Source organism: Bidens hawaiensis, unplaced genomic scaffold (assembly GCF_021521415.1).
Source record: "Bidens hawaiensis isolate Kalapana, Puna unplaced genomic scaffold, B.hawaiensis_p1.1 tig00014036_1, whole genome shotgun sequence".
Lineage (NCBI taxonomy): Eukaryota > Viridiplantae > Streptophyta > Magnoliopsida > Asterales > Asteraceae > Bidens > Bidens hawaiensis.
In genome coordinates, this window is record NW_027492207.1 from 336726 (window position 1) to 356162 (window position 19437).

Genomic DNA, 19437 nt, shown 5'->3' on the forward strand with positions numbered 1-19437 from the left:
GTTGCGTCTTTTTGTTTATCATTGTGTTTTGTGTTTATTTTTCATCATTGATTGCGTCTTTTTTCTTCAATATTGTGTCTTTTTTTCTTTATATTTTGTTATATTACTCAACATTGTGTTATATTTTGCGATCTCTTTTTTAGTTATAATTGTGTATTTTGTTCATTTTCGTCATTGTGTCTTTTCGCAATTTTTTTTATTATTTTTTTAATTTTTTTTACATTTTTTAACAGGAATGATGGCGGAAACATTTTAGTTTTTTAATTTTTTTCATTTTTTATTTATATTTTGAGTTATGTTTTTTTTTTTTTAATTTATTTTTAAGGGGTTTTTTGTGTGGTCACAAATCCTTCTAACACTTCTCATTTTTGTCTCCATTTGTATTTTAATTTTACTCTTGTTTTAATCCCTCATGGATTATGTAATGGGAGTTAGTTTTTTTAATGGAATGGAAAAGAGACCCGAGAAGAGGAAGGGAACCGACTGAACTAGAAGTTTTGATCAAGATATTGAAGATTTTAAGTTAGTAGATTCAGATGACTCTTGGCGATGGAAAGAAAATGTTTTTTTAAGACTTTTCACAGTTCTATCTCTCATAAAACTTATGATTGGAACGGATTATTGGCAACGGTGTTGTAATTTCAAATGAGTTAAATGGATCATGTTAAATATTAATTGTTTTGTATGGATGCATCAATGTAGAATTCCTCTATTTGGAAATGTGATACTTGGTGTGACGCTTGCCTCTTGGTTTTGTTCGTTCTGTAATTCAGTTGCTGAGGACGTGGAGCGCCTTTTTCGGGTGCAAGGTGAAGCAACTTAGTAATCTTGACATCACTTAATGGGTTGGATTTGGAGATTATTTTAAATAATTGTGCAAGTCGTAGAGAAGAAACTAGCTAATGACGACGCCTTGTTTAGTTGACTTGGAAAGCTTGAAACCCTTTGTCAACCGTGTCTTAAAACGGCGAATGATATAATAACACTCTTTTAATTGGATCAATGGTAGACCTACGATTTGTAGTTTATCTTGGCCATAGTGCTTTGTTTCCCTTCTTTGATTTGTAACTTCTATATATTGCTGTCTTTATTTATTTACTTTTTTTACTAAATCTTTTGTTCAATATAGTGAAATCATGTTGGGACTCTATCATCAAATATGTGTATATGTTTGTATGTGAAATATTTATATATTAGCATCGTTATTTGTACCTTTTCTCATATTACATACTTATACTAGTTTTACTTTGAATTCACATTTAACCTAAAGATAATATCTTCATAGTATAAATGAAACTTTTGATGTATGCCTTGTAAATTAAAAAGGCAGAGCTCGGGTTATAAAGCCAACTTGACTTAAAAAAACAAACACAAGGGTTAAAATTCCTAAAAAAGTGAGTTGCAAAAACTAAAATGATTTAAGATTAGTTGCTTTCTAATTGAAGTGTCACTTTCACCAATAAAGTCTAATTTCACACACTCCTCTATTTTGTTTGCTAATGTCCAAACACCCCTGTACGTAGAGGTGCACAAATCGGGTTTTTCTAATACCCGTGTTCGGGTATGGGCCGGTTTCGGGTATGATCGGGTATTGGAAAATCGGGTATTGAGAGAAATCGGGTAGGGTTCGGGTAGGGTATTGAGAAGAAAAACTCAACCCTATGTACCATGGTAGGGTATGATCGGGTTCGGGTATTGGAACCGGGTATGTGTCTGGGTACGACTGGGTATTAATACCCGGTTTTGAATTTGTAATTTGTTTTATAAATTGTTAACTTGTTTAAAATTTAAATTTACTTATTAATGTATAAAAATAATTAAATTATATTACAAAAATCATAAATCCACTTGATACAAATTATTTACTTAGTAATATGCATTTTACAAAAACGTAAACATAAAAGTTGTGAAATAAACATAAAAATATACTATAAAAACTCATGTATTATTTCGGGTATTAGAAAATTGGTATCGGGTATAACCGGGTATCGGGTATAGGCTATGATCGGGTCCGGGTATTTATGGGTATAAATCGGGTACGGTTCCAGGTACGAGTATTGACCTCAAAATGCATATCCTATCCATACCCTACGGGTAGGGTCGGTTTCGGTTTCGGGTATAGAATACCCGGGTATAAAAAAACCGGTTACGGATATTTTTTTCAAGTGCGATTCCAGGTACGGGTTTTTTTTTTCACCTCTACCCATATGATTAATCTTTAGATTATCTTTTGTTATAGTAACATGACCTTCTTGTCCTCAACTAATCAAGTATTTACCACTTAAGCCACACCCAACTTTTACATCATCTTCCTATTTATTTTGATCTTATGAAACATTTATATTCACAATATTAAATGCAAATTAACCAAATGCCATAACTTTAGGTAAATTTCTTCATCCTCATTTGTATTAACCCAAAATATAAAATTTAAAAATTAGGATATTACATGTCAAATGAACTTTGATGAGAGTATTATCATTACTTATTAATAAGTTACGAAATTAGTGATGTATTGCTTTGATATCGTTATATCACAAATAAAACTATGTTCACCAACATGACATTAATAGTGATGTATTGAGGACATCTTCATCAATATCTAAAGCTTTGACAACTTTATAAGTACTTACCTCTTTTGTAATGTAAGAAAATTATACCATCATGTGCAAGACACCTTTAAGCAACTATTTCATAAACTATAAATGTGACATTTTTAAATTCAGGCACTATATCGCTTAATTTACATGTTATATACCTACCAATGATATCTGACGTTGAAATCCCAAGACAATTCTCTATGGTTAGGGGCTTCGAAGCCCCTCCCCAATGCCACGTCAGTGTCACGTAACCATCGGGGGCTTCGAAACCCCCAACTAATAATGTCCCGCTATGGTTTAATGCCCATGACGCCCATATATATACATATATATGTATGTGTGTGTGAGAGGGTGAAAGAGGAAAGTGAGGGGCCCCACCATATTGTTCAACCGCGCCGGCCTTTGCTTTGCCCGGATCTTCGTCGCCCTTGGTTCAACGGCGCCTCACCGTAGTGCTCGGCGCCCAAGTCGCTCAAAAATCCCCTTGAGAGCGCCCCATAGCACATTGTCAAACATGGACAATTAAAGACAATGATATGTGACTGTTACAAAGAAAAGTAACAATTTTTTTAGAGATATTATAAGTGGTGTTATATTATAACTATGAAAACATAATAAAAATTTGTTATGCGGGTAGATTCACTCCCCTACCTACATTTAATAAAGGTTTCAATTGTGCCAGGTTAATGACTTGTTGAATTATGAAACTCAAACACAACCAATATTTTCATTTATCTATTGTTAAAGATCTCAACTCTCACCCGAACACACATAAACTTTGGTTAACCCGAACATAACCAGTTTAACGTGAATTCATACCTCTCATCAAACCTAGATATAATTTATTCAGAATTTTATCACATTAATTTTCTTTTTTTTGAAAATTTTTATATAGAAACATAGATATTACATCAACATAGCAGGTAGGCGGGCAACAAGTTGCGCCGTCAATTCTTTTTTTGTTTTTGGAAGACCATATCATTAAAAAAAGCAAAAAATGACCACTCACGAGAAGCAAAAGGCAAAAACTTATAGAAATTACAACCCCCAAACAAACAAGAACAACAATAAATAATTATTTCATTTTTATATAAGAAAACAAACAAAAATTATAAAATTAGGTAGGAATATTGCCATTTGAGCTTAAAACATTTAGAAAAAAAAAATTGTCAAAAATTAATAAATTTAGCTATGAATAATTTTGATAATTGTATAATATTTGAGCTACATATTTATTAAATTCTTATAATATTATTTAATATAAAATATAGAAAAACAAAATCTTAAGAATTCGGTTTGGTTTTTATAAAAACATAAAAACTAAACCGTCAGTTTTTGTTTCGGTTTGATTTTTTGGTTTTTCTCGATATCAGAGTAGTTTTTTTTTGTTTCATGCACCCCCCTCCTAATTTGAGTGATTTAAAAAAAAAATAAAAGAAACATGTTTGAAAGTAGTATAAAATGGAACAAATTCAAACTCAGTTACCCGAAGTCAACAAACCCACATGTGATTGATAATATCAGATATCCTCTGTTCGTTCTAAAACCCTAATGCAGATCGAACAAAATCAATTCAGTTCAATTAAATTTCAACACGGAGTGTTAATTACCCACATGACCTGCTTCACACCTCCAAACCAAACCTAATCTCCATATCTATCGCAGCTATAAAATGAACAATCGAATAATATCCTCAACTCGATCATCCAACACTCATCACCATGAAGAACAACCACCTCTTACTCTTCACATTCTCCTTATTCCTCTACTCAAACTACACACAAAGCTCCATGCAGACGAACGTACGCACGTTTCGTGTTATGTTCGTTTATTTTTGTTCATTTATGTCCGTTTTTTTTAATGTTTGTTTACATATTAACATAAAATCATTAAATATTTCTACTTAATGGTTTTATATTTTTTTTATTTTTGTTCATAAGTGTCTTCATATATGTTCGTTTATGTTTGTTTGTGCTCATTTACATTTGTTCATATATGTTCGTTTATCTTTGTTCAGTTATGTTCGTTTAGAATTTAAACAAATGAACATAAACGAACACGAAAATGGTCATTTTTAAATAAACGAACACGAACACAAAATATGTGTTCGATTAAGTGCTCGTGCTCGTGCTCGTTTAAAGTTAAATGAACGAACACGAACATGCCCTTGTTTGTGTTTGTTCGGTTCGTTTACAGGCCTACAAGTAATCAAGACACTGAACACGGTATTTGCATATAAATTGATAATAATAAACGAGAACGGAATACTCAGCAAAATGAAAACGGAAACTAGGAAGCAATTAATTATCAATATAAATAAACAAAAGATAAACCAAAATTTTAATAAAAAAATAACGATAATAATTTATTTATTATTATCTTGATCATCTCCAAACCCTCGGGTGGGCGCATACAATGTATATATGTGTGAACCCTCGGGTGGGCAAAAGTGAAATTGCACTATCTTGACGTTATTTTACTAATCTTGTGAAAATAACGTTAAAAGTGGCGGAAGGTTAATCAGGCATCATGTCGTTGATAGCCGAAAGACAAGGGTAGATGCACCAATCAGCCGGTGTCCCGATGGTTTGAGTGTCATGTGTCTTATGTCCAAGGCTTGATGCAAAACTACTATCGAGCCGGGGGTCTCACCGGAAGCAGCCTCTCTATTCCTAAAGGGTAGAGGTAAAGCTATCTACATCTTACCCTCCTTCGACCCTACCATAGCTTTGCCATTAGTGGGATATACTGAGTACGATGATGATGATGATGATGATGATGATGATCATCATCATCTCCAAACCACCGCACGAGATGTTACCGAACCACCCATATACTTTTCGTATTAACCGTTCGGGTCCTTTAAGTTGGTATTGCGCCAAGTTTTACAGATTGTTGTCGTCGCGCGTGTGAATTGACACAGTGAAGGTGCTGGAAAAGATTTGGACGAAGTTAGGGATAGTGGAGAAGAAGTTAGCTTCATACATGTATCTGTGCAGCGGCAAAGCGAATTTGGAAGGAGTCTCTGGTGACTGTGATTGCCCTTCTGAAAGTAATACCACCTGCAGAGTTACCAAACTGTACGCTTTCGTTCTACTGTAACTTACAAAAGCTCAAGCTCGAGGTCAGTTCATTTAACTTGCAAGAGCTCAGCTCGTTTCTAATTTATTTATTACTTAATTTATGATTTTTTTAATTATAAATTTATATGACACATAAAATAATTATTTAGAAAAGTGTTAAATTATTAAATAAAAGTTATATAAATACTCAGGCTCGCGAGTTGGCTCGAGCTCGTTTATTAAACAAGCTTATTTGTAGGCTCAAGCTCGAGCTTGTTTAAGCTCTGCTCAATTCGAGCTTTTTGCGAGCTATGCAGTTAATGCGGTAAAAAATCGAATATCGGTCAAGGACCGATATTTGAGATATCGGTTAACGCGGTGTGATATCGATAATTTTAATATCATGCAGGATTGATGTATCTACATGTATTAAAACGTAAACATATATAATATTAATAGTAATATCAAAAGTCAAAACTCAAAAGTGTCAATGTTTGAAACATGATCTAATCGTAAGCCATGAAATCTTCCTCCGAGTCCACATCGGTTAAATATTGCTCAAATATCAGTCAATATTGCAGATAATATCGGTACCAATATACAGGCCGATATATGAACTGATATTTTGCTTGTGGACCGATAACCGATATATCACTGATATCCCACCGATATACCGCCGATATGAACTGCATAGTTTGCGGGCTGATCTCGAGTAGCTCACAAGCGACTTGGCTCGTTTACACCCCTGTAGTTTCTGTTTTGTCAATATACAATGAATAGGTATTCCAGAGACATTTGATCAATTATAAAGTGATCATGATTCATGCCTACTTGTTTTCATATTTGTATTTAATATGCAGATATGTAATCTGTTTGTCTTTAATGGTCAATCTTGGATTGAAAAGTTTAATCTCTAATCTTGGTCACATCTGACAAGTTGACCTAATTTGGTGATCAACATTTTTAGTAGCACATTTTAATATCAAATCCAGATATTTTAAATTGTATGATGTCAAAAGCAATGTTATAAAAACAAGCATAATTTTTTGTATCTTATTAATTTTTTAAATATTCAAAATTTGAAGTTTTTTTTTTCTTTTACAATCCAGAACTATAACATCCCAGAATGTCCCAACCTTTCTTCCATCAGAGTTTGCCAAGCTTCACTACCTTCAGAGTTTGTAAGAAAAATCTCTGTGCTCGATTCACATTAATCATTAAAGGTTTTAATTTTTTTTATATAATGATCATAGTGGAATAATAATCATAATGTTTTACTAATGCAGGGATCTCAGTCGTAATTACCTCGAGGGAACCATACCATTTATATGGACCACTATGCATTTGAGCACCCTGTACAAACCATCGTTGTTTATTGCATGCAAAATAATTAATTTATCATAAGATATTCTTGTTATTAGTAACATATATGCTAACTTCAAGTTATGTAAATATGCAGCTCACTCATGGGAAACCGGTTACATGGGCGGTTTCCAATAAGTCTCACCAACATGACCACCCTTACTGATTTGTGAGCCACATCAGCACTTCTTACTGGTTATAATATATAAAAAAAAAACTAATAATAAAGTAGAATTATAAAAATATACTTCAATCTTTTTGTAGGAGCATAGAAGGAAATCTATTTTTTGGAATCCTACCAAAAGAGATTGCAAACTTGAATAATTTGGAGAAACTGTACTAATTTTCTCTTTAGACACACGCACTCGCACCCACGCACACACAGATATATGTATATATAGATCTTGTAAAAGTTACCATATTCATGTGAAACTTTGTATTCACAGTGATCTATCTTCAAATAATTTCTATGGAGAGCTGCCTGTTACACTTTCAAAACTTACTAAGTTGACGGATGTGTGAGTATAAATCTTGACTATTTTGCCCCTTACATTAATTCATCTCTTTTTTACCTGACTTTTTATGCAAGATAAAACCAATATTGTTCAGGTGGTGTAAAAATGACATGCCATCTGTAAAGGTTTAACATCTTTCTTATCGTTTGTGTTTTGTTACGTTTTAGGAGGATAAGTGACAACAATTTCGGCGGAAAAATACCAAACTTCATTAGCCAGTGGACACAAATTGGAAAATTGTACGAATTACATGCAATTTCTTAGACCTTTTTGTTTATGTAGTTTGAAACTTGAATAACTCACTAAGGATGTATTCATTTGTAATATTTGAACATTTGGTTTATGATGCAGACATATACAAGGTTGCATGTTTGAGGGGCCCATTCCTTCTAGCATCTCTGCCTTAACACAACTAAAAGATTTGTATGCCTTTTTTTATTTATTATAAAGTGATTAATTCATTTTTATTTTTATTTTGTCTTTCACTATTTATCTCGTGATACAGGAGAATCAGTGACTTGATAGGTGGAGCTTCTACTTTCCCGCCGCTAGATAAAATGGAACAACTGAATACATTGTGAGCTTATTATATTTGTATAACAATTCCCTCTTATTAGTACTCAAGTGAATATATTTAATTATTAATTACCATCATATGGACTAATGCAGAGTACTTAGGAACTGTTTTATCCATGGGCCGATTCCCAGCTATGTTGGGAATTTGAGAAGTCTGCACACTCTGTAAGTAATTACTTTTTAATGTTTGGATAACACTTTGACTCATTTTGAAATCTGTTATTGATGTAGAGATCCTAGTTTCAACAATTTGACTGGAAACATACCGTCATCCTTTTTGCTACTAGATAATGCACACTACATGTATGTGAATTATCTTCAACAATATATTCCTGTCTTGTGCCCTGCTTGCGGTGCGCGCATATAATGTATATATGTGTGAACCCTCGGGTGGGCAAAAGTAAAATTGCACTAATTTTGACGTTATTTTACTAATCTCGTGAAAATAACGTTAAAAGTGATGGAAGGTTAATCAGGCATCATGTGGTGGCGTTGATAGCCGAAAGACGAGGGTACATGCACCAATCAGCCGGCGTCCCGATGATTGAGTGCTATGTGCCTTATGTCCAAGGCTTGATGCAAAACTACTATCGAGCCGAGGGTCTCACCGGAAGCAGCCTCTCTATCCCCATGAGGTAGAGGTAAGGCTGTCTACATATTACCCTCCTCAGACCCTACCATAGCTTTGGTATTGGTGGGATATACTGAGTACGATGATGAATATATTCCTGTCTTCTAGTTATTAACTATGATCAATTCTCTAAATGTGACCACTGTTTAATAGTTATTTGACAGAAAATAATCTTACTGGACGTATACCTCCATGGGCCATGATCAACACCGAAATCTTGTATGGATAATATTTCCCTTATAATTATCATTTTGCTGATGAACTGATAATAATAATAATAATAATAATAATAATAATAATAATAATAATAAAACTTTTGTGGTGGTTCTGTTTATGCTTTTACAGGGATGTTTCTTATAACAATCTTACATATGATGCTTTTGGTCCAAAATCATGTGATCGATGGCCAATGTAAGTTTTTTTTTTCTCGTACCATATAGGATTATAGGTCATATGTATGCTAGAATTGAGTTTGGCTTTATATTTATTGTTTATGCTTAATTTAAAATAAATTTTCACTACTCGACTCAGCAACGTGGTGGAGAGCTATTCTTCGTCTACAAATCAACAGTAAGAATCAAATTGGTGTTAAAATAAAGCTTACACTACGCAGTGACTAATATGTATTCCATTGCTTATGTAGATACGATATTCATCCATGTTTAATGAAAGATTTCCCATGTAATAAACCAAATGAACACAGTAAGTAAATTTTTTACATCCTTACAGATTTAACCTCATCTTATATCTTTATCAAAATGTCATCTTTTGCATCAGAAGTCCATTCTTTGCACATCAACTGTGGCGGCGAAGAAGTAAATATCAACAACACCATCATATATAAAGCTGATACAGAAAGAATAGGCGCTTCATCATATTACAATGATGGAAATTGGGCGTTTAGCAGCACGGGAAACTTCTTAGACGGTGACCGTCGTTCTGATGCCTATATTCTTTCCAACACGTCTGATCTTCATAATATTCCCACTTCTGATACCGAGTTATATACAACTGCACGGACAGCTGCCATTTCTCTCACTTATTATGGATTATGTCTTGCTAACGGGAACTATAATGTCACACTCCACTTTGCAGAGATTGTTTTTACTCAATATAAGTCGTTAGATAGCCTCGGGAAGCGCGTGTTCAATGTTTATGTGCAGGTGGTTACTGTTTTATACTTTTTATTTAATATATGCAATATTGCAAATGAAATTGTAAAAAGAATATTCACATTTTGAGGTGAGTTTTATTGTAGGGGGAGTTGAAATTAAAGAATTTTGATATAGCAAATGCGGCTGGAGGTACTGGTATTGCGGTTGAAAAGAGTTTCAAGATTAATGTGAAGAATAATACACTCAAGATTCAACTTTACTGGGCTGGAAAAGGTACTACTGGGATTCCGTTTAGAGGAAGTTATGGTCCGATTATTTCAGCTATATCAGTTAAACCGAGTAAGTAGTTCTTCATTGACCACATTTTCTTTTGAGGTCAAAGTTACTATGCATTTGAACCACATTATTCATTTTCAACATCTGATCTCCTGCCAGTATACGGATTTAAGACAATATTAATTTCATATATACCCTTACAAACTTGAAAATGTTCATATATACCGAGCGAAAAATAAATTATCATAAATACCCAACTTTATTGAACTTTTACTTAATGGCCATTCTACCCCTTTTCATTATATTTGTTTAAAGTTTAAACCCTAACTTTTGTTTGGATTTTGTCTGACATTGACAATATGCAAGCGAACGAAACCGTCATCTCTCCTCTTTTGTTCTCTCAATAGTCGGCGGCAGATAATCGAATAATCGAATCTTTATGTTCAAATCAGATAATTGATTTTTAAGTATTACCGCATGCTAATCGAGCGATAAGCATCTATGCGAATCAGATAATCGAACCAGATATAGTCTAACCAGGTATAAGCTAAAAGTGGGTAAATTTTAAAGTTTTAGATAAATAAGGGTAAAACGGTCACATCTTAAATTGTTTTTGAGGGTATATTTGATATTTGATATATGAAATTGCCTCATTTTATAATTACAGTATTCATTTCCGACATGTCATCTGCTGTTGATTCCTTGGCTTTAAGTGTGATGATTGCATTAAAGTGTTATTAGTGAGTCTCATCCGGATCTTTTAAGTTCAAAATAAAAGGATTTGTTAATAGTTAAACATAACAACACTTTTTTTAACTACAAATATCTGATTCAACGGTCAATGTCGTCTAATTTGTTTTGTGAAAGTTATAGAGAGTAATATTTTGATGCCCACTTATTATTATCTTTATTACCTTGCTTTGTACAGTTTTTCTGCATTGTGGACATTGCGGAAAAAAGATTAGTGCTGGTTTAGTAGCAGGTATCGTTGCTGGAGCGTGCCTTGTACTTTTAATCATGTTAATCTTTTGGAGAAGAGGCTACATGATGACTAAAAACCAACTTGTAGAGGTAAAACTTTTATTATCATGGTCTTTTATTAGATATGTGGAAATTTTGACTATTTTATTCGTGTTACATGAGTTGGTTGTGTTTTATTTCAGACGGATCATATGAGCACCAGCACGAGCTTTCGCTAAAAGGGAACGACCGTACTGATCAAACGGGCTGAAAGTCAACCAAAATCAATATGTAATGTGTACAAATGTACAATCTCTTATTTATTGACTAGAGTAGGATAACACACATCTCATAAACAACTCTGTTTTTCTTTTCTATACTTTTGTTATGGTGTTAAGTTTTATAGTACTTATGTTCATTCTTATAAATTTTATCAAAATATTTGGTTGAAGCTCACTCATTTTGGTAGATCTTAGTAAGGCTCATCTTTACTGTGTGCTAACTAGACATAACAAAGAACATAATTATATGATAATATGCTTTATAATTTCAAGAGATGATCTTATATTGAAATGATGATCTTATAGCATGCTTTGCATTTTTGGAAGTGTATGTTAGAGGGCGGTTAAGTAGGTTATGTTTTTTATTTCTTGAGATAAATTCATAGTCATCTTACTATGTAGCGCGTTTATATTTCGAACCAACCATTTTTTCAAAATTAAATCACTTTTTGAAAACAAATTCTTCAATGGACTTGAATACAAAATGTTCAATGCTATTATATTTTTAAGAAGTCAATTAGAGAATGAACAGTTTTACATATCATGGTTTCAAACTTAAAAGTACAAGACATGAATAAGTATAAAACTAGCTGTGATAGTCAATTATTTTATTCTCCATGGCTTTCATTCCCTATAATCTAGTCATTATTTTCACACCTAAAGATACATATGGTATGAAAACATGTAATATTGTAGATAGCAGTTATAGCACCTGAAGAAACACCAGTCGAACCCCGACAGATTACGAGTAACCTGAGGGTTAGATAGACGTTTCCCACGAGGGGTTAATTCCGGCAAGATGGTTCTTCCGATAACCTGCAAAACAGACACCGTGAGCTCGTCACTAAGAAAGGGGGGGGGGGTTCCTCCTTGTGACCACCCTCCGGCGTGAGAATCAGTCTATATTACTCTTTGAATATAAAAGTATGTTATTAATACTAGAGCAGTTATCAGGTAAATTATACAAGATATTAGATGATGAAATGATATTACCATTTGATGTCTTTTATAGCCGAAGGTGGGTTTCCAAGGAGGTTTAGCCGGCCTACTACTCTGCCAACTGTGGCCTACGCACGTGCTCTGCTGGTAATTGGTGGATAGGCAGCGGCTGACAGTGACCAGGCGTGCTGTTCACTTTTCCTTTTCCACCAACTACAGGCTAGGCACGTGATATGGCAGGAGTTGGTGAGTAGGCGGCGGCTATTGGTCACAGTGCTGTGGCGTGTTGTCTGCCATGCTGCTGTCAGTGAGATGTCGTATCGTTGGTCAGATCTTTTGTCCATACCTCGTCAGGTATCACACAAAAGATCCTCCATTATTATACGGACTGGCTCATTTAGGCGGGAGTTTTCCCCCTCCCGCCTTTATGCGGGAATGTTCCCGGCTTTGCTCATTCCTTCTTCAGGTGACTACTGAATTATTACGAGTTGGAGCCTTTATGCGTGTAGCCATGCTGCGCGGGTGGCCAGTCCCTAATGGCGGGTATCCGCACCTGCGGGAATAGGGGATACTTGGAAACCATAGGGAGGCATTTCCTGCGGGACCAGCTTGCGTACCGCATGTGAGGTCGTCACAACTCTGGGCGTGGTGGGTCCTGCGGGTTTGGTAGGTCGCGGCGCAGACGTCCCTATGGTGAAGTTTGCGGGTTCAACTGCGCAGACGTCCGTTTAAGGAGTCTTGCGTGTTCAACTGTGCAGACGTCTCCTTTTAAGGAAATCTTGCGGGTCCTAACCACCTCTGCTGGGACCTACCTCTTCAAGTCCACCCAGTCCAATGTTCTTCTCATGAATGTTTAATAAAGTGAGGTGAACTTTTGGACTTAAACTAGGGGTTTTTGAAAAGGGTTTAGTTTTATGGGTTTTCCGCGGGAAGTCTTACCCACGGGTTTCCCAATGTCACGCAGAATTTCCCAATGTTCTGCTTGATCTCTGGGATGATGCGGATAGGTCTGTAACCTCCCCGCAAGTCAGGAGCGTTTAGAACCTTTTGTGTAGATTCTCCATGAGGTCTTGGTGGTTTTGAACATAGTGATCAATCATGTTATAACCACCAATTCCATCCTGAAGTTTCAAACAATCTAGTTCTTGACGTTCCCGCTATGCGGGGATGTTAATCCCGTTTCTGCAAGCATGGCCCAGAAGATCCTTCTTGGTTTCAATTCCCATGGAGTGCTCGGTATGCGAAGGGTTTTGCCTTGACGCTGTACCCGCACTTCGTCTTATTGGTTACTTTACTCCCAAGGTATCCCTGGCGTTAAATCCCTGCAGGGCTAGGTGCGTGAAGGGTTTTGCCTTGACACTGTACCCGCGCCTGACTTATGGTTGCCGAGGTGTTCCTGGCGTTTAATCCCCTGCGGGCGCTAGGTATGTGAAGGGTTTTGCCTTAACACTGTACCCGCGCCCGTCTTACAATTGGATGCCGAGGTATGACTTTTTACGGGTGTTAGGTATGTGAAGGGTTTTGCCTTAGCACTGTACCTCTGCCCGTTTTGTAGTTGGGTGGAATGCCAAGATATTCTCGGCTTCACTTCCCTGTGGGTGCTAGGTATGTGAAGGGTTTTGCCTTAACACTGTACCCGCACCCGGCTTTATAGTCGGGTTTTTTCTGGTTTCCGTTCCCTGCGGGTGCTAGGTATGTGAAGGGTTTTGCCTTAACACTGTACCCGCACCCGGCTTCATAATTGGGTTTTTCCGGTTTCCGTGCCCTGCGGGTGCTAGGTATGTGAAGGGTTTTGCCTTAACACTGTATCCGCACCCGGCTTCATAATTGGGTTTTTCCGGTTTCCGTTCCCTGCGGGTGCTAGGTATGTGAAGGGTTTTGCCTTAACAATGTACCCGCACCTTGCTTCATAATTGGGTTTTTCCGGTTTCCGTGCCCTGCGGGTGCTAGGTATGTGAAGGGTTTTGCCTTAACACTGTACCCGCACCCGACTTCATAGTTGGGTTTTTCCGGTTTCCGTGCCCTGCGGGTGCTAGGTATGTGAAGGGTTTTGCCTTAACACTGTACCCGCACCCGACTTCATAGTTGGGTATTCTTGGCCTCTGTTCCCTGCGGGTGCTAGGTATGTGAAGGGTTTTGCCTTAACACTGTACCCGCAGCCGTCTTACGGACAACTGGATAGCCAGGGTGAGGGGTTTTTCCCGCTTACTTTTCGAATCTTTTTGAATATTTGAAATTTGAAGAGTTGGTGAAAGGATAAGAACAGTCGTCGTGCGACGGTTTCTTCTGACTGTGTCAGGACGTGTCAGGACGTGCTGGAAGTTATGGCGACGTGACATTATATGGTCATTCCAGACGCTTTTTACGGCGCGTGGGCGCGATTTTCCGGGCGCGTGGCCGCTAAATTAAATTCACTCGTCCTTTCAACAGCTGTTGCCAGCTTGCCTGGTGCCACATGTCACGGTTTCATTGCACCTTCAATTTCTCTCTCCTCCGCATTAAATTCATCGCATTAATTGCGATCACTATATAAAGGGGAAGAGGGTCCTTTGTAATTCACACCTTCACTTCTTCTCTTCATCTCTAAGGCGATTTCTGGTGAATACTCCCTTATTCAGTTGAGCATTCCTCCGAAATCGTTTTTTCTTCCTCTGCAATATGTCTTCTCATGATGCTGAAGCTGTAGCCGACGATAGGAGTACTGCTGGCGAGTGCCAGTGTGCTCTACCTGTCGATCTGTACCAGTACGTTGTCAGGAAATTCATGCTTGAGTCTCTTGAGCCTGAGTTTCCTGAACCCCAGCAGACTGTGTACGATGCCCCCAGTGGCAAGATCGGGGTATATGCTGCATTCTTTGTTTATGGGAACCTTAGGTTCCCATTGACAAAGTTTGTGTACCGTGTCCTGGAGAGGCACGGTGTGCACCTGACCGAGGTGCATCCGATGGCGATTGCCAAGATTCGGCACTTCGAGTGGGTGTGCCGAATTCTGGGCATTGAGCCCTATATGGACCGCCTGATGACCTTCTATACTTGGAGGTGCATCCAGGGGTGGTACACCCTGACAACCCGGATCAAGGGTTTGAAGATTTGCGCGACCGAGCGCAGTCTCCGATCGTGGAAGCGGGAGTTCTTCTACATTTCTGCCCGCGCCATCCCCATTGCCATGAAGTTTAAGAAGGGGCAAGCGCTTCCGAGCCTTCACGCTTCCAGCTACCAGGAGGCGGAATGGTTCGCGAAGATATCTCTTGTCCAATCTCCGGTTTACCGGTTTCCGGAGTCCGGGATGGTAATGCTGGGGATGAGCCGGGTATGGAAGGAGGCGTCTCGGTTTCCCATCCTTCTCGAATACGGTTTGAACTCTATTCCTTATGGTATGTCTTGTCTTTTTTGCTGATATGAGTTTGTCTTCTAACTGTTTCTTTTCTTTCAGAGGGGAACGATTTGGAGTCGCTCCTGTACCCGCGGGAAGCTGACGGTCCCGTGCGGGTGGGTACTCGAGCTCTAGACGAGAACGAGTTGCCCATCCTGGAACAAACAGCGGATCGGTTTGTGGAGGTCTATCCGCTGGGCCACGAGATCCTGAGCCACCGGCGGCCAGGTAAGGCGTTATTCTATCCTCCACCCCTCAATGCTGTACCTGCTGCTGGAATTCCTGACATCCCATCTTCTTCTGAGGAATCCGCAGATGGTCCTCCGTTGGTGCGGAAGAGGAAGGCTGCCGGCGGAAAAGGGAAGGAGAAGGCGGCCTCCACAGCCGATCCAGTGGTCCTATCTGACACTGAGTCAGATAATGAAGAGGTGGCGGGGAACCCTGGTGGTGAGAAGACCACTGCTCCGGAGGCTACGACTGTTACCTCCGGAGAACCAATGACGACGACGGTGGCCGGCATCAAGAGACCGGCTCCATCGGATTCGTCCCCGCCCGTCCGTACGTTCAAGCTCAAGAAAACCTGTAAGTACAAACATCTTTATTTTTGTAGATTTCACTTTATAAATTTATTGAAACACTTATCTTCTTGTGCAGGCGTGGATGTTGACGCATTCCAGGGTGGAGCGCAGAGGAGTACCCCTCCGCCGATGACGGTAGGCTCGGTCAGCCTACCTGAGGCAATGACCCAGGCGCCTGCGCCTGCTTCCGCTGGATCAGTTGCTCACTCCTTTGAGCCGACTGTTCCAGCTGAGATGACGTCACCGCCGGTGGTAAGTGCGATTTTTACAGCATCTTTCACCGAGCCGGCGGTTACGATTGCTGCGGATTCTGCGGCGGCGACCGCGGCGGCGACCACGGCGGCGACCACGGCGGCCGCTACTATGCCTCCGCCACCGGCCACGACGGCCGGCCCATCAGGTACGCGCAGGGCTTCTCGCCAATCTTTGTCACCTTCCCATCTGCCCGACCTTTTGGATGGATTTCCCTTAGGTTCAGGTGATGGGTTTGGTGGCTATCGGCCTGTGATCGACCCTACAGGTGCGTAGGGTTCTTTCGGCCTTTCTTAAATATCTCTTCATTTTTTTTTTTCTAACTGCTTTGTTTCTTTTGCAGTGTCGGATTCCAATGAAGTGTATGTTCCGCGATGGAACATCCGCCGAGGAACAACCCTTCGTACCCCTGTGGAGTGCGTGGAATGGGCTCGCCACGCTGCTCCCCATGGTGCGTTGGGGGAAGCCATGGCTAGCTACCAGGAGGGTAGGCTAACCAATGAGCTTCGGGTTCTCCAGGCCCGGATGCAGCCGCGCGTCGAGCTGCTTTGTCGTGAAAACGACAAGTTGAAAGCAGCTCGCGCCAAGGATGTATCTCAAGCGCGGGCTCTTCGGGAGGAGAACCAACAGTTGGCCGCAGCTGCTGCGGAGAAGGAGAAGGCCTTCAAGGCCCTCGAGGTTGAGGTTCAAGCGCGACTCGAGGCCCGCTCCAAGGCTGCCCAAGCTGTTAACGAACAGCTTCGGCTGGCTAAGGAGACTGCGAGGAACGCAACCGAGAGGGCCACCAAGGCTGAAGCCGTTGCTGAGCGTTTACGCGTGGAGAACGAGGAGCTCAAGGCCAAATTAGAGGCTCTCCAACGTGCTCATGATGCCTTGGCGATGGAAGATGCCAAGAAGCTCCAGGAGATCTTGGACCAGAGGGGCGTGCTTGACCATACCGAGCGGAAGCTTAAGGGCGTCGAAGAGGCTGCCGCAAAGGAAGTGCTACTTGCCAACCTTAACAAAAGCGAAGCCGAACGCGCCTGCACCCAAGCTCAAGCCGCCCTTAAAGAAGCTCTGGTTGCCAAGGAATGGCTTCTTCGAGAAGCGTTGTCTCAGGTATGTTTAGCTTTACGTCTTCACGCTTTCCTTTGTACATAGAAAAGGTGTTTGACACTTGTATTTTTTTTTGTAGGTTGTGCATCGGGTCTTCTCAGAGACTACTTACGATGATGCCATGAGCGCAGCCCTCAACGCTTCTCATGAGGATGGGGAAAAGGCCGGCTTCCTGCTTGGTCTAGGGTTCGTTGAGAGAGGCTTCCCGCCTTCCAACTTCCCTTTGTTCGATGTGGACACCGAAGCTGCATATGACCAAGCGGTGAACCAATATGCCGCCTTCCCGCATCCGGTGGTGGAGAAGGTGAAGGAAGTCGCTGCTGCTGATGATGGACTTGCTATCCTCAAGGCTTTCCTTGAACCGCCACGCTCTACTGATGGGGCGGGTCCAAGTGGAAGTGGTCCTGAAGCTTGATTCTGAAGATCCCTTCCCGCTGCTAGGATAGACTAGATTTTGTTTTGTAGGCGGGTAGTTACCCGGCCATTCTTGTAATATATCTTGTGAAATACAAATCTTTTTGTGGATAAGACTGTTATTTCCTTTGGGTTCATTGCTTTATAAACCTTATATGACTTGCATACTTAGTTTAAATTAGCGATTTCCCAAGTGTTTAGAATAAGTTAACCTTGAATGTGGTTGACAGTAGGTTGAAGTTTTGCTTCCCCCTTTGTGAGTGTGCGGATAGGATCGGCACTTTCACATAGTGGGATGGCTAAACTTTACCTATGTCTGACCTGCGCGTAGGTTTTTCCTTATCCTTTCAGAATGACTTTTAACCGTTCGACGCGCGGTTGTTAATGAGTTAGTGTTCAGCTTCCGCTACCAGGATTCATGCGGGTATACCGGCACTTTCACATAGTGGGATGGCTGAACTCTTCCCCTTTAACTGTCCTGCATGAAGGTCCTGTCATTTTCTGGTTTTATGCGGGTTTTGCCGCCTTCCCCACGCAACGATTCTTCACTTGATGCGGTGAATACCGGCATTAGTGTTCGAATCGACCGTTCAACGCGTGGTTGTTAATAGGTTAGTGTTCAGCTTCCTCTACCAGGATTCATGCGGATATACCAGCACTTTCACATAGTGGGATGGCTGAACCTTTCCCTTTTAACTGACCTGCGTGAAGGTTTGATGCTTTTGGGTTTGTGCGGGTTTTGCCGCCTTCCCTGCGCAACGATCCTTCACTTGATGCGGCGGATACCGGCATCTCCATGTGCAAAGTTCATAAAATATAAATGTAAAATCATCAGCTTCAATTTGAAGGAGAATCGTTTCCATTAGAAGTGGCTCTAGGCCTTTTCTTTACAAATTTGGAATTGATCTACATACAAACTATGTAATTGAGCTCCCATTAGGCGTGGCTTTGATGAGAGCACCATCGAGCCGACATGTATCTTGTTCGGGATCTCGTTGTTTACGCAGTATGTAGTCTCCGTTGAAGCTGCGATTTTTATTCGTGCGTTTCCCCAGCTGGGGTTCACGCATCAGCCTTCTCGACGCTCACTTCGCCACAAGGTGCGCGAGTGTCCCATCCTTGACAAATGCTTCGACCAAGTCCTTTACGTCTAAGCATTCTTCAGTGTTGTGGCCTTTGGTTTTGTGAAAATCACAATACTTTCTCCGATCGGCGTTGTGGCGATGCCGGATAAACGGAGCCTTTGGCCACGGGAGCTCCTCCGTGGCGAATATCTCGGACACACTCTTTGTGAGTGGCGTCCACCTGGAGTTCTTCTCCGGTTTCACGTTATCTCTTCCGCCCAACCGATGTTGGAAACCGGACGGGGTGTCAAAGTTTACCCTTGACTGCCAAATGCCCAGCTTCCG

At 39.9% G+C, this 19437-nt stretch overlaps 1 protein-coding gene across 1 annotated transcript; it reads left to right on the plus strand.

The window, feature by feature from the left end:
* The first annotated feature begins 5585 nt into the window (after positions 1-5585).
* On the plus strand, positions 5586-10276 carry LOC143545779 (putative LRR receptor-like serine/threonine-protein kinase At1g07650). Its single transcript, XM_077037598.1, has 17 exons — positions 5586-5698; positions 6772-6843; positions 6949-7017; positions 7122-7193; positions 7289-7360; positions 7471-7542; positions 7707-7778; positions 7891-7962; positions 8045-8116; positions 8209-8280; positions 8347-8418; positions 8900-8965; positions 9092-9157; positions 9278-9316; positions 9390-9448; positions 9524-9909; positions 10005-10276. The coding sequence occupies exons 1-17, from the start codon at positions 5586-5588 to the stop codon at positions 10206-10208; spliced, it is 1650 nt and encodes a 549-aa protein (XP_076893713.1). The 3' UTR covers positions 10209-10276.
* The last annotated feature ends 9161 nt before the right edge of the window (positions 10277-19437 follow it).